Source organism: Chanodichthys erythropterus, chromosome 9, assembly GCF_024489055.1.
Source record: "Chanodichthys erythropterus isolate Z2021 chromosome 9, ASM2448905v1, whole genome shotgun sequence".
In the NCBI taxonomy this organism is placed as follows: domain Eukaryota; kingdom Metazoa; phylum Chordata; class Actinopteri; order Cypriniformes; family Xenocyprididae; genus Chanodichthys; species Chanodichthys erythropterus.
The window spans coordinates 20,709,850-20,723,792 of record NC_090229.1 but is presented as its reverse complement, the minus strand read 5'-3'; the positions used below and the strand labels follow the sequence as shown (position 1 = coordinate 20,723,792).

At 33.3% G+C, this 13,943-nt stretch overlaps 1 protein-coding gene across 3 annotated transcripts in view; it reads right to left on the bottom strand.

The window, feature by feature from the left end:
- Positions 1 to 13,943, bottom strand: part of cpne5a (copine Va) — a 91,807-nt gene that overhangs the window by 32,309 nt on the left and 45,555 nt on the right. For all 3 annotated transcript variants that reach the window (XM_067393778.1, XM_067393780.1, XM_067393779.1), the window contains 3 exons: positions 12,307 to 12,370; positions 6,233 to 6,336; positions 5,830 to 5,934 (listed from right to left, as the gene is read on the bottom strand). In XM_067393778.1, coding sequence (XP_067249879.1) covers positions 5,830 to 5,934; positions 6,233 to 6,336; positions 12,307 to 12,370 — 273 coding nt within the window. The remainder of the gene's footprint in view (positions 1 to 5,829; positions 5,935 to 6,232; positions 6,337 to 12,306; positions 12,371 to 13,943) is intronic.

The window sequence follows — 13,943 nt, the reverse complement described above, 5'->3', positions numbered from 1 at the left end:
TAAAATGCTTTTAAATAACAGAGTGCATACCCACAGATTAATTAGCATAATACACACCCAAACATCTCTAAATAAGGCTATTCCACACACTAAACACCTTTACATAGTCCTAGACTACACGTGATTGACTGCATATCAGAATGAACAATAACACAGTTTTGTTACTCTGAAAAAAGACGCATAGTTATACAGTATAGCTACTATTTATTCTTAGTTATTATATTACAATCATAATATAATATAATATAATATAATATAATATAATATAATATAATATAATATAATATAATATAATATAATATAATATAATATAATATAATATAATATAATATAATATAATATAATATAATATAATATAATATAATGGAAATTTATTTGACTTTTTTACTTTTTCAAGTTAAAATAATAAAAACATTACATGATATGAGAAGTAGGGGTGGGACAAAATATCGATATCCTTCTCTGTGCGATATGAGAATCGTATCGCTGCACCGAATATTGATATTTTAATTAATAAAATAAAGTGTTATAAATAAGTTTCTCTGCTCAAAGCATCGCTACTTCAAGGTGGCACTCAGCTCATGAATGAGGGAAAACTGAAAGTAAGTTAAGCAGCCTTAGAAAAAGAGGTTTTTAACAGGATGTCATACAGCAGTGTGAGTAAAATAGATGCCCCAGCCACGTTTAAGTTCAAAGTCTTGACGCACTTTTATACCATTGATATGACAAAGTAGACATCTTTGACGTTCTTCATCGAACGATATACATGGGAAAAGCATATATGAGGGATCCGCTGATAGACGCCTGCTTTCGAATGCTCCCATGTATATCCGTGTAAGTGCTCGTGAAGAACGTCAAATGGTCTGTTTGGTCACTTCATGCATTTTCTCTGATCGGATAGCTATCCTATCGTAAAAAGACCAGGTCTAAATGCCCTCCGAAACGCATTTGAGACGGATTTAAATCTGATCACTCAAACCACTTCAGGAGATGGTCTGGGATGCATTCCAATCAAAACTGTCTATGCATCAGTCTAAATGCATCTGGTTGTTGAAACCACATATGTAAATTTTACTTCTCCCAAAAATACTAAAACTGAAACGTGTGAGAGTCAAATGATGCAGATGATGCATCACGCATTGCCACAAGATGAACAGCTGAGTATCTCTTCAGCAAACTGATGCACAAACTGCCGCATATGAAAGTGAAAGTAAGTATCACAATTGCGTAACACAGATGCGTAACACACATTTATCTTCATTAAAAGTAATGAGACCATACCAGTGCTTTTGCCACTCTCTCCTATTGCAGTCTTTGATTTTGAAATTAGCTGATGGTTAATAAAATTCACCTCATATTTGTTGCTTTCGGAGACGTGAACTCCATTAAATCTGCATATAGCGTGGGAACTGAAGATTGGATTGATCCTTTTTGCGGAGAGAAAAAGCTGCACTTAACCTTTTCACTGGCATTTTGTTTTCATAGTTAGACAGATATCGTGATGTATCTTTAGAGGATTGTCTAGCAATATATCGACTATCACAGAATCGCGATATCATTGTTATCGTGATCATATCATGAGGTACCCTGCGATTCCCACTCCTAATGACAAGTAATAATAGGGACAATATTATATTATATTGTTACTATTATTACTTAAATATTTTAATTTAATAAATAAAATGGACAAATAAAAATCCCATAATATAATATAATATAATATAATATAATATAATATAATATAATATAATATAATATAATATAATATAATATAATATAATATAATATAATATAATATAATATAATATAATATAATATAATATAATTTTTTGGAATTTTATTTGACTTTTCTTTTTTTTTTTACTTTTTTCAAGTTAAAATATTAAAAAATTAAGTGATATTACAAATAATAATAGGAACAATATTATATTATATTGTTACTATTATTACTTAAAATATTTTAATTTAATAAATAAAATGGACAAATAAAAATCCCATAATAATATAATATAATATAATATAATATAATATAATATAATATAATATAATATAATATAATATAATATAATATAATATAATATAATATAATATAATATAATATAATAAAATAAAATAAAATAAAATAAAATAAAATAAAATAAAATAAAATAAAATATAATATAATAATATTTTTGGAATTTTATTTGACTTTTTTTTTTATTTTTATTTTTTACTTTTTTCCAAGTTAAAATATTTAAAAATTAAGTGATATTACAAGTAATAATAGGAACAATATTATATTATATTGTTACTATTATTACTTAAAATTAGGGCTGTCAAAATAACATGTGAATTTCGATTAATTAATCTGAGAAAAAATAACGCGTTAGAAAAATTAACGCAGATTAATCTATTCCGTATTGACCTTTGAACCTGGAGCCGTTCTCGTGCGCGCAAGCTCTCTTCTTCTTCAAAGTAAGCACCGTCTTCGCACTCTCTCTACCTCACACACAATAATCTAAATCAACTGACACAATGCTAAAAGTTTGTAAGACCGAATCAGGGGCGGATCTACCGGGGTGGCAAGGGGTGGCACGGGGTGGCAACTGCCACCCTAAGAAAAAGCTTTGCCACCCCATCTGCCACCCCAAAATTATCAGAGTATAAAATATAAATGTTAGCTGTGTTTCAAGTACTACTGCTTTTCAGCAGCGGCGCTTCAATGTGATGACATAAAAAAGACAGCGTATTGCAAAATAATGGCAAGAAAACACGTCTTTCAATAAACTGCATGACGGTTACACGCAGCGCGCCCAGTGTAGTCCGCTTCATTAACAAATGACTCTTATGAACCGGTTCTTTGGGAGTCAAAAACACAGCGCAGCCAAGTTCACTTACGAATTGTTTTCCATTTGTTCGTGAATCGGAAAATTACTGCTTCTCTGCTAACTCAGAAGTCCTCGAATTTTCGTGATTTTTTGCGAGCTGATTCACCGACCGCCCGCTCCACTTTCATCATGGATAAAGGTCTTTTTGCCATCCGACAAAACGGTAACATGAAATCAATAAAAAGATCCCGATCAAAGAAACTAGTTAGGTAAGAATCTAAATGTATTTCAGCTTTTCTCGATTGCTAACACATTATAAGTGATTCAGTTGGCCCAGTTTCCCAAACCATTCACTCAGTTCTCAAAACAAAGACACATTTCTCAAAACGTTTAACAATGGTAGCAAAACTGATAACACACCAGTCAAAATCTGAGAGAGAGCTGAATGAATAATTTACAGGGGTTTTAAACTTACACAGTACCAGTACTTTAGATGAGGGAAATTTCCACTATGTACAGTAAACTGTAGCACGCTGTACACCCTCAAACTTGTGATTGTCAACTGTCTCTGTAGCCATTTGTTATACTGTATTTTACAGAACTGAGAAATGACTGTCTTGTGTCAGAAGACCAATACACTGCTATAGTACCTTATATACAGTAATAAAATTTGGCTAAATGTGCAGAAGATGCTGAATTTAGTTTTACTGTAATTGACAGTATACTGTATTGTGGTGCATACCAAGTTCATACATATCTACTGCCAGATCAATTTACAATAGTAAAATGAAAAAAAAAAGAAAACAAAATTGCTGTATTTTACTGTATCTGTAAATTTATTTTTGTATAGTGTAGTAGACAGTGAGCTGCAAAATAATTCCTGAATCCCAGTAAGCGGTATTTTTGTTACAGTGTTATACGAATTGATCTCACTAGTGTTTACTGGGAAATTCAGTAGTATGTGTATTTGTTAAGTTTTGTGTGTCATCTGAGGCCAAAGTTTGATTTTGTCAGACAAGAATAAGTTAAACTAAAACATTTTATTTTGACCTGGAAGTTTGAGGTTTGTACAAGTTGGTGCATAGTTCTGAGATTGTGTTTATAGTTGTAAGAAAATGTTGAATTGTTTCATTTGAACTAGATTAAAAAGTTTGAAAGACAAATTTATGCTGGCTTGTCATAAAGCCAACTTAAAGTCTTGTTTAAAAAACATAAAAAGTTTGGTCAGTTAGGCCAGAATATAGATGTTCTGGGTGATTGCTAAAGTGTTGCTAGGTGGTTGCTAGGATATTCTGGGTGGTTGCTAGGCTCTTGCTGCAATTGCTGGGGTGTTGCTAGAGTATGTAGTTGATAGGCTGTTCTGGGTGAACACACACAGACATTCCCACCTCTGTTAATAACAGAAACTCAAAAATTGTTTGCAAAAAACAAGTTTTTGTTGTTCTTTAACTTGCACTAAAACATGTTATTTATGCCATCGAAGTAACCTGTGTAATATTAATAAAACTGCTCATCTCCTTTAGTGATACAAGCTCAGACTCATTTTAAATCTGTTGATGTTTTTCACATAGTGCCTTTACTTGGTGCCATGATGGATATTGAAATCTTGTTATTTATTTTGGTAATGCAATGTTTGTGAACACAATTGTGTATGTCAGGTCATAAATCTCCAAAAACTATGCATGGGTGCTTGCTTTGGTGTTGCCACCCCTCATAGACCTCATGCCACCCCTCTGCAACCCTATAAATAATTTTCTAGATCCGCCCCTGGACCGAATCCATGTTTCACGAGGGGCATTCGGAGAATGTTTTTCCTGAATAACCGCTGGGTGTGAATAGTGCTCAAAAGAACGTCACCTCATCTTCTCTGACAGGCGCCCTGCACGTGCAGCTGACATAAACCACACTTTCAGTAAACTAAAAGATAATCCTATCCAGTGGTGAAGTGTTTTCTGTGTTGACAAATCTTTTGCGATGTCCTAATAACAGTCGCGATTTGCACGCAACGCGTCAACGTCCACTAATGTCCAATTCGCGACCTAATGACTCATTTTAACAAATTCATTTTAATGAATCATGACAACAACTGATCGTTCCACACAATCTATAATGAATCATTTACTCAATCAACTCTGAAATGAGAACATAAGTGTGCTTACCCCATTTAGCAAGAGTGTTTAGTAAAATTAGCCTTAATAATCCACAATATTTTCAGGTTATTTAAATGTCAATGTGTAGTAAATTAGGCCTATCTATAAAATCAGTTAGTTCAGACTGGAGTGAGGTGAAACCAGAACAAAGCAAGTTGTTGTTAGCTAGGTGCATTCAATTGGATATGGTAGAAAATTATATTATTAGTTAATATAACTTCTAAATGCTACTTTTTAATACTTTTCAGGTTTAGCAAAAAAGAATCTTCTCTTACAAAGCTATACATTTTTATTTTTTTTTTGCAAAGAGGGCAAGAAAAAATTACAGTGAGAGTGACGGGTACTTTATTGTCAGTATCGGGCTCGCAGATCACGTGGGTAGGGCACTTTTTACTGTTTGTGTGGATGACCATGTCCGTCACCACCGAAGACCATTTTTGACCCAGGAAAAATGTTTAATCGATTGACAGCCCTACTTAAAATATTTTAATTTAATAAATAAAATGGACAAATTAAAATCCCATAATATAATATAATATAATATAATATAATATAATATAATATAATATAATATAATATAATATAATATAATATAATATAATATAATATAATATAATATAATATAATATAATATAATATAATATAATATAATATAATATAATATAATATAATATAATAATTTACCTTTCTGTGATTTATGTCTGTATCCTAAAAAATATCCTAAATTTTGAAAAATGTGTTGTCATATCATAATTACTGTGTGAAAGCTTTTTGCATACTGGTTTTGAATGAGACCTGTTAACACTGGCGACAGGCTCACAAGCATACGTGCATATTGACATGCATGTCGGGTTGTGTATGTGTGAGTGCACCTGTCATAATCTCCATTGCAAAGCGCTCTGACAGGGATGGTGAATGGCTGCCAGACAGGGTTCAGCGTATTCTTTACCACTTCAGTTTTATGGCAAATAGTGAACCTAAGCAACAAAACACAAATGTGAAATTCAAACAAAGCAGTATGCATTGTATGATTATATTTCATTCATGCAATTTCATTGCATATAGGTAGTTAGAAGTCTGAATATTGATAAAAGTAATAGGTGAATATTATTGGCTAGACCAATTTTCGTAGACATTCCTAAGACCCTAAACGATTTTCTTCAGCTCTTCTTAGACATGACTTCAGGAAAAGAAGACATGCGCAATCCTCATATACGCTTCCCTTTATGAGAGAGTGCTGCGAATCAAAGAGAGAAAGAGAGACAGCTAACTCACGTTCCATCCTCATTACTTCTGTAGAACACCATGAACGGGTCAGAGCGGCCAAAGAAATCTTTCTTATCCAGCTTATTGGCACAGAACTGCATTGTTGCACAGTCCTGTGGGAAAGAGAGAAAGAAAGAACATGGGGGTCAAAAGAAGGAAAAATGGAAGGTAAAAGATTGAAAGACTGCAGAGAGCAGCTACATCTAGTAAAACCAGAGGCACATTGCTTTTTCTTGTGCAGCTTAGATGAATGACGAGGTTCTCTGGACCCTCAGGCACAATTCACCCCCACCACATCTCTATAGTTCAGCAGTATGTGTGCATGCACATTTGATGAAGTCATGTGCTCCAGACACCTGCGTCTATCCTTCATGCACCTTATGATTTTTGGTAGGAAAAGTTTAAAAGGTAAAACAACTTTTTTTCCTATTCTTTAAGAGACTCTGGAATAAATAACTAATGAACAATTCCTCTCACATGTACCACTGACCCTGACTGAGGCTCAATATTTAGCTCTCAAGAAACATGTCTGACCATTGTTTAATCAGAATATTTCACACCGTGTCAATACTAACATCCCTAACGAACGATTGAATTTTCCTATGGGTTTTATAATGGGGTTTTCCAATTTATAAGTCAAATAAAGCCTGTGGTAAACATAACTTGATGATGCTTTGACGTTTTGTTCTATGACGTAAATTACACTCACCCATACCAAAAACATAAATTTTGAAGCAGTTGTGTTCATTTTTGAAAACATATGTTTTTAATAAATGAGTAGATAACTAGTTTGTGGTGTGAGTGTGTGCAGTTTATGTTGTTGAACAAAACGCCAAAGTATCATTATGTTTACCACAGGCTTTATATTACTGATAAATTGAAAAAACACATTATAAACCCCATAGGAATCTGTGCAAAAAAACAAAAACATTATAAACATTATAAAGATTATCAGCTATAATATTAAAAATTAATTATATAATAATTTATAATTTCGGTCAGAATATTTTAATATCGGTGCATCTAAACACATAACCAGTGTTGTTATTGTTATCTAAAACTAAAACTATTAAAAATTGTTAATTGAAATAAAGCTGATATGAAATAAAATGTAAATATAAAATTTTAATCTTAAACAAAAATTTGAAATTTGCCTGGGCAAGTAACTGAAAGTAAGCTGAAGTACTAAAACTACTAAAAAAACAAAAGCAAAAAAACATTAGAAATATATAGAGAAATATTTACAAATAAAAACGTCTTGATCTTTTTGATCTTTTGACATTTTTTATAAGAAAATTATCAAAACTTAAATAAAAAAATAGAATATTTAAAAATAAAAGCTAATTCAAAATATTATTAAATATAACAACATTCCTTCTCATTCTCATTCCTTCTTCATTCATGTTTATTTGATGCTATAAATGAACTAGTAGGAAGAGATGATCGGTTCACGAGCCTCTTGAGCTGAGGCACTACAGCAATCTCTCACAACACATTACAGAGCCACAAAACGGTTTTTATTGTTTGAATTTCTTAAAAAATGACACAGTTTGTTTAATATCATAAGTAACCTGCTCTGTCTCATCTGTCGACGTGTTGTCAGTTTCCTCTTTGCTCCGTGATGTATTTTTCACTGCGTGTGGCGGGATAGCGCCACGGCTTGTTGGACAAAGGAACAGTAACTAAGGGGGGCGGGTCTTTGCGAAGGGTCAATTATTATTATTGTGACATAATTTTACAGTAATACATACAATTTCTTGGGATAAAAAAAAGAAAAGCCCTGAATGGCTATTTTGTGCCCCAAATGGTAAATCTGTGCCTGCCATAGGCAAGCATCAATTCCATTTGAACCAATTAGCCGCTAAACACTATCTTGCTTTGAGAGTGCCATTCAGAGAATGATGAAATTGTAGGCTGGAGTCAGTGAGGAGAGAAGAAGAGTGAGTGAGAGAAAAGATTGAAGAAGAACTGAACATTTCCAGAGGACTCAATCACATGACATTTTGTCCAGTGAGTAGTTGGTAAATTACATTCCAGTAACGACTGACATCATCGTAAACCTGCTTGCTAGGGGCTTCTCGGGCGGTGGAGACACCATCATTGGTGTGTGGTCTAAATGATACAAAGTCACTAAAACTAATAGTTCGTGTACTGATCACTGAATAGCAAGGAGAATTTTCATGCTCTAGAGGGACAATTCACCTCATATTTGATGGCCAAAAGAGCACTACATTTCATTCGCCGGCCTATGCATTGGTCCATTAAAACCAAGCTTTGAAAATGATTATGATCCCATAAATAGTAACTTAGCAAGATCAATTCAAGCTGAAAACAATCTGAGCAGAGAAAAGCAAAATATCAACCTATGCTAGCTTTGAATCCAGTCTCTGAATTGAGCAATCAAGCATGAGTGGCAGTTTTCTTTGAAATGCTTTCTTCAGCAACAGTAAACAATTTAATCGACAGTATATTTAGTCAAATAAATGACAGACATTCAAAGCCCTTCACATCACATCTAAAGCTACCTGTGTTTGGCCACATTGTACTTCGTAGACGAAACATTTCAGTCATTATTTTGGGTTTGTAGGTTTTATCTGGTCTTTGAATGTGATTCCGCTATGTAACTTCTTGGAAAGAGACAGACTTCTGAAGATATTTGCAAACCTCATTCTCGCTATTAAGCAGAGGTTTCCTCTCCACATGGTGCATTTCTTCATAGATGTTCTTTGCATGTACCTGATCAAAACCCGGCCTTTCATAACATCCTGTAAAATCTTTTGATCTACCATGTGAAATATATATATAGATCAAGCAGATGTACCAATCTATTACTCTCACAGAGGGGAAAAGCTTTTTGAGCATTTCAAATGAGCTTGAGTGAGGCTGCGAGTGCGTGCAATAGATCGCTCAAATGAGCAGTCCTTTGTGTGTGTTTGAGCCTGCAGTCAACGCAACATAGCCATTTACAACCCGGAAAAGCTGTAATTTACTCTCTGCTGCTATTTCAGCTATTTAATGAGTACAATCTCCAGTGACAGAGTAAACTTTACTAGACAGAGGAACGAAACAGGAATATTCCAGTGAGAAGACATGATAAAGAGATGGGAGGGATGGAGAACTTTTTGTCTTTTCCTGGATCACTGACCTCCTCAATCTACAGAGCCATGGCATTGTTATATTTTACCTTGTAGTCTGAAGAGAATGCAATGAAATAAAACAACTGTGGACTGCAAAATAATATCAATTCACCATTTTTTCTATTACATTATCTTTGCTGGCTGCACTGAAAAACAACAACAATTGTAGTCAAAACAAATGAGTCAATTCTTTTAATGAATTCCACAAACTCCTTTACTGTGAATAAACCTTGAATCCATCAGAAAAAACAGATTCCAAACCTCTATAAATTTCTTTGTTCTGCTGTACACAAAAGAAAGATATTTGGAAGAATGTTTGTAACCAAGCAGATGTTGCCACCCATTGACTACCGGTATTTTTTTTCCTACTATGGTAGTCAATGGGGGGCGAGATCTGCTTGGTTACAAACATTCTTCTAAATATCTTCCTTGTGTTCAGCAGAACAAAGTGTTACATTATGATGTTTATTTATGTTTTCATTATATTTGTATTTTGTTGAATGTTTTCTTTTGAGTTGTAGATCGCCGCTGATTCGTCAGGAAGTGCTGACGCCTACCAGCGGTAATGAGTTGATCAGCGGGCGGTTCTGTTAAAATGCCACTTCTGCTATTCAGATGTGTGCGGTGCGACTTTAGGCCAGTCACACTGTTCCAAGCTCCAGACCAAATTGTGTTCTTAGTTTTTTTTTTGTTTTGGGGGGGGGGGTTCTTTTGATCGTTTGTTTTCTTTAGAATGTGGGAAAATGTAGGAGAGACCTGCCCTTTTGTTTGAATCTAATTATGTTTTTTAAGTACACTCTAAAAAATGCTGGGTTGTTTCAACCCAAATTTGGGTCAAATATGGACAAACCCAACCATTGGGTTAAAAAAATGCTTTTAAAAGTTTAACCCAATGGTTGGGTTTGTCCATTTTTGACCCAAATTTGGGTTGAAACAACCCAGCATTTTTTAGAGTGTAGAGTAGTTAGGTTAGGGTGATGGTATTTATTTTCTTTTTTTTTTCTTTGTGATAGGTTATTTACATTGTTGTTTTATTTTATTAGCTTGGTTTTGTTTATTATTTTGGCCTTGGGTCTCTCTGACCAGAAATACCACATTATTAGTTTCATGTCATCATTCTTTTGTTTTTACCAAATCAATATGGCTTTATTGTAATTTTGTTTGGACCGTGGGTCCCTTAATGATTTCTACCAATTTGTGGATGTTGTTTTTTTTCGTGTGTGACTAAATATCCCTTATAATTTAATGTGTTTCCATGGTTCTTCTTTTCTTTTGGTCTTGTTCGGTCTTTTCTTTTCTTTTATTGCGTCTTACCCTAGTGGGCGTAATAAATGAAATGTATACAGGTTTGGAACAACTTGAAGGGGAGTAAATGATGACAGAATTTTAATTTTTTGGGTGAACTATCCCTTTAACATCTGTCTTATTTTAAATAAAGCAAAAATTCTAAATTTTCATTAAAATTAAATTAGTATAATTACTGGCTGAGCGATTGTTTCATATGACAATGCATATCAAAAGATCACATTTGATTTTTTGTAATAAGCTATTTTTAACATGTATTACATTAAATTAAAACAAATGATAGATTACATATTTAAAAATTATATCAAAATAATATTTTATTATTACAAAATTTATTAAAAATAATAAATATGAAAAAATGATAAAATGGTATAAATAATTTTTATATAGTATTGTATATTAAAATCAAATACTATTCTGCAGAAAACACTTCATGGTCCGATTACCCACCACACCTTATTCATCAGTCTATATGTATGTCTACAGAACCAATTTCATCAAACGCCTCTTAATTAGCATTTTATTGCTTATCATTTTTCCAAGCCATCACTCCCACAGTCTCTTATCATATACATCTAGTGCTATTCACTAATACCATCTCGAACCCTTCAGTATCCAACAGCAATCAAGACTTGATGTCGGAACAAATTTAGAATGCATAAGCAGAATATTAGATTTTATGGATGAACCTCTTCAGTTCGTTAGGCCCAGACAATTACTGCAGGTTGAAAAAAGACATGTAGAAAATGTCCAAAGTGCTTCAAAGAGCAATTCAAGGATTCATATATATCTTTATAAGCATTCAAGTCTTAGAAGGAAACTTTAGAGACATCGTCGCCCTTGAATTGGTTCAAAGAGGTCACAAAATCCATATCTCACTTTGATTTTTTTAAGCAAACCCAGATTATTTACACTCAAGCTGTGACTAGAGTTGCTGCAACATTCCATTCTGTGTTTATTCTTCCTTGAAAACCTTGATGCCAACTCCATGATCCTTTGGTTCAATAAGAGCTGTTCTTAAAATACTAGTTGAAAGCATTCAGGAGAACAAGGGAAACAAACAAAGCCTTCACTGTGTACTACTGTAGATCAAACACTCTAACAGTACCCAATGGGCAATGCTGCAATGATCTTCACTACTGAATGTGCTGTAATTTTTCAACTGTTGCTCCATCAGCTCATGTTCTGGTTTTACTTAGTAAATGCAAGAGATAAAGTAAATGGCCAAAGGTTAATAATTCATGTTCAAAATATTAAATAATGATGCAAACCTGTAACTACAAATACCATGGCTTCTGTTTTTCCATTATGCATGATTTTAAAGCATTTTGTCAGTAAAATGCAAATAAAAGCATTAAAATATGTCTTTGGTGCTCAATTGGTTTTTTGAAGTTGTTTCCCTTTTGTCTGTGGAGATAACATATTGCAGTTCATTTCTCTGGAATAATGTATTTGGCTGCCAGGCAGTGAATGGTCTGATCTCAAGAGTAAAACAGTCAGCTGTCTTATCAAAGTGAATCATTTCAGTTAAGGTTTTCACTGCTGAAAAGTTACATATATTTCGAAGAGAAAGGCGGTTGAAAAAACAATTATTCAGAGTAAAACTATTCAGTGGAGGATAAAGTAAAACTGCTGACTTACCCGACAGTTTCCAAGTTCCTCTGCAGTGAGAATAATGGTACCGCAGTTCTTCCCAGGGATGCCACTGTAAGAATAACACATACAGTGCATTATTGCAAACAGTTTTGTGTTACTGGGAATAGTATAGGGCAGGAATACTGTAAAAGAAATACTGATAATAATGACCTGATTCACATATAATTACAGTTAAAGAAATTTCAGACTGCAGATGGCCACATGTAAAAACAGCAGCAGGATAAGTGATATCAGAGCTAAAATGATATACTGGGGAGCTGAAGATCACAGTTGTGTTGTGTGCTCACAAAAACTTGATATTTCAGTTCAGATCATTGTTTTGCCCTGAATGCATCCTGCACAGTCAACAAACAGCAACCATCAGCTGTTAAAATAAATCTCTGCCTCAGGATGTGTTTTAGATGTTATAAAGCTTAAATCGTTGGCTGATTTGCACCAGTTTATTTCTGTCAATCACCGAAGATTCTAATTTAGATGTCAACCGGTGCCAAATGATTTTATGCTGACCCTGCTATGTGTGCAAAGAAAATGCATCCTCTCATGTCTACTTCTGCCTTTAGGGTCACTGCAGACTAAAGATGAACAAATAAACAATGCATTAAAGTGCTCAGGTGCAGAAATGACTCTCGGTTCATTTGCAAATCTCCTTCATGCTTTGCATTACCATGTAAACTGTGTGAAACTGTTGTAAACTATGTGTAGGTTGTAATAGTAATTAATTATTTAAACCACAGTTCAACATTCTCACATGACCGTACGTGCAAATGTTTAGGGTCGGTAAGTTTTTTTATGTTTTGCATAAGTCTCTTATGCTCACCAAGACTGTATTTATTTGATTAAAAATACAGCAAAACAGTAATATTGTGAATTATATTTGCAATTTAAAATAAGTGTTTTCTATTGTAATATATTTTAAAATGTAATTTATTCCTGTGATTCCAAAGCTGAATTTTCAGCATCATTACTCTAGTCTTTTGTGTCACATGATCCTTCAGAAATCATTCTGATATGCTGATTTGGTGCTCAAGAAACATTTCTTATTATAACAACTTTTTTTTTTTTTTTTTTAGGATTCTTTGATTAATAGAAAGTAAACAGCATTTATTTGAAAGAGAAAAATGTCACCCTTTAATGTATCCTTGCTGAAAAAAAATATTAATTTATTCCAAATAATCTTGCTGACCACAAATTTTTTAACAGTAGTGTATATAATATAATTACATAATATTTTAGAGTAGGGACAGTCATTTTTCAACGAATGCATATTTTTGTTAATTAGCTTGAAGTTCAAATGGCTGGTGGAAAACAAATTCACAATCAAAAGTTGAGGCCGTTCATTTATTTTGTAAAAAATACACTGAATGATTCAAATACACAATGGATTTTTGGAGTTTCCACATTAACCTTCTGAAGTTGCAGAATCACCAAAATTGTTTTGAACTGCCCCAGTCTCACCTCCACATGTAGGTTGGAAAGGTCAGTGTTCGCTGTTGCTCATGTTTTCCCCTCAGGTATTAGAGATGACTTGTTAAATGAAACATATTGTGTTCAATTTGTTAAAAACAATTTCTTTGCTAAATAACAAAAAAAAAAATCTTGTCTTTTCTGTAGTATCTAAACCA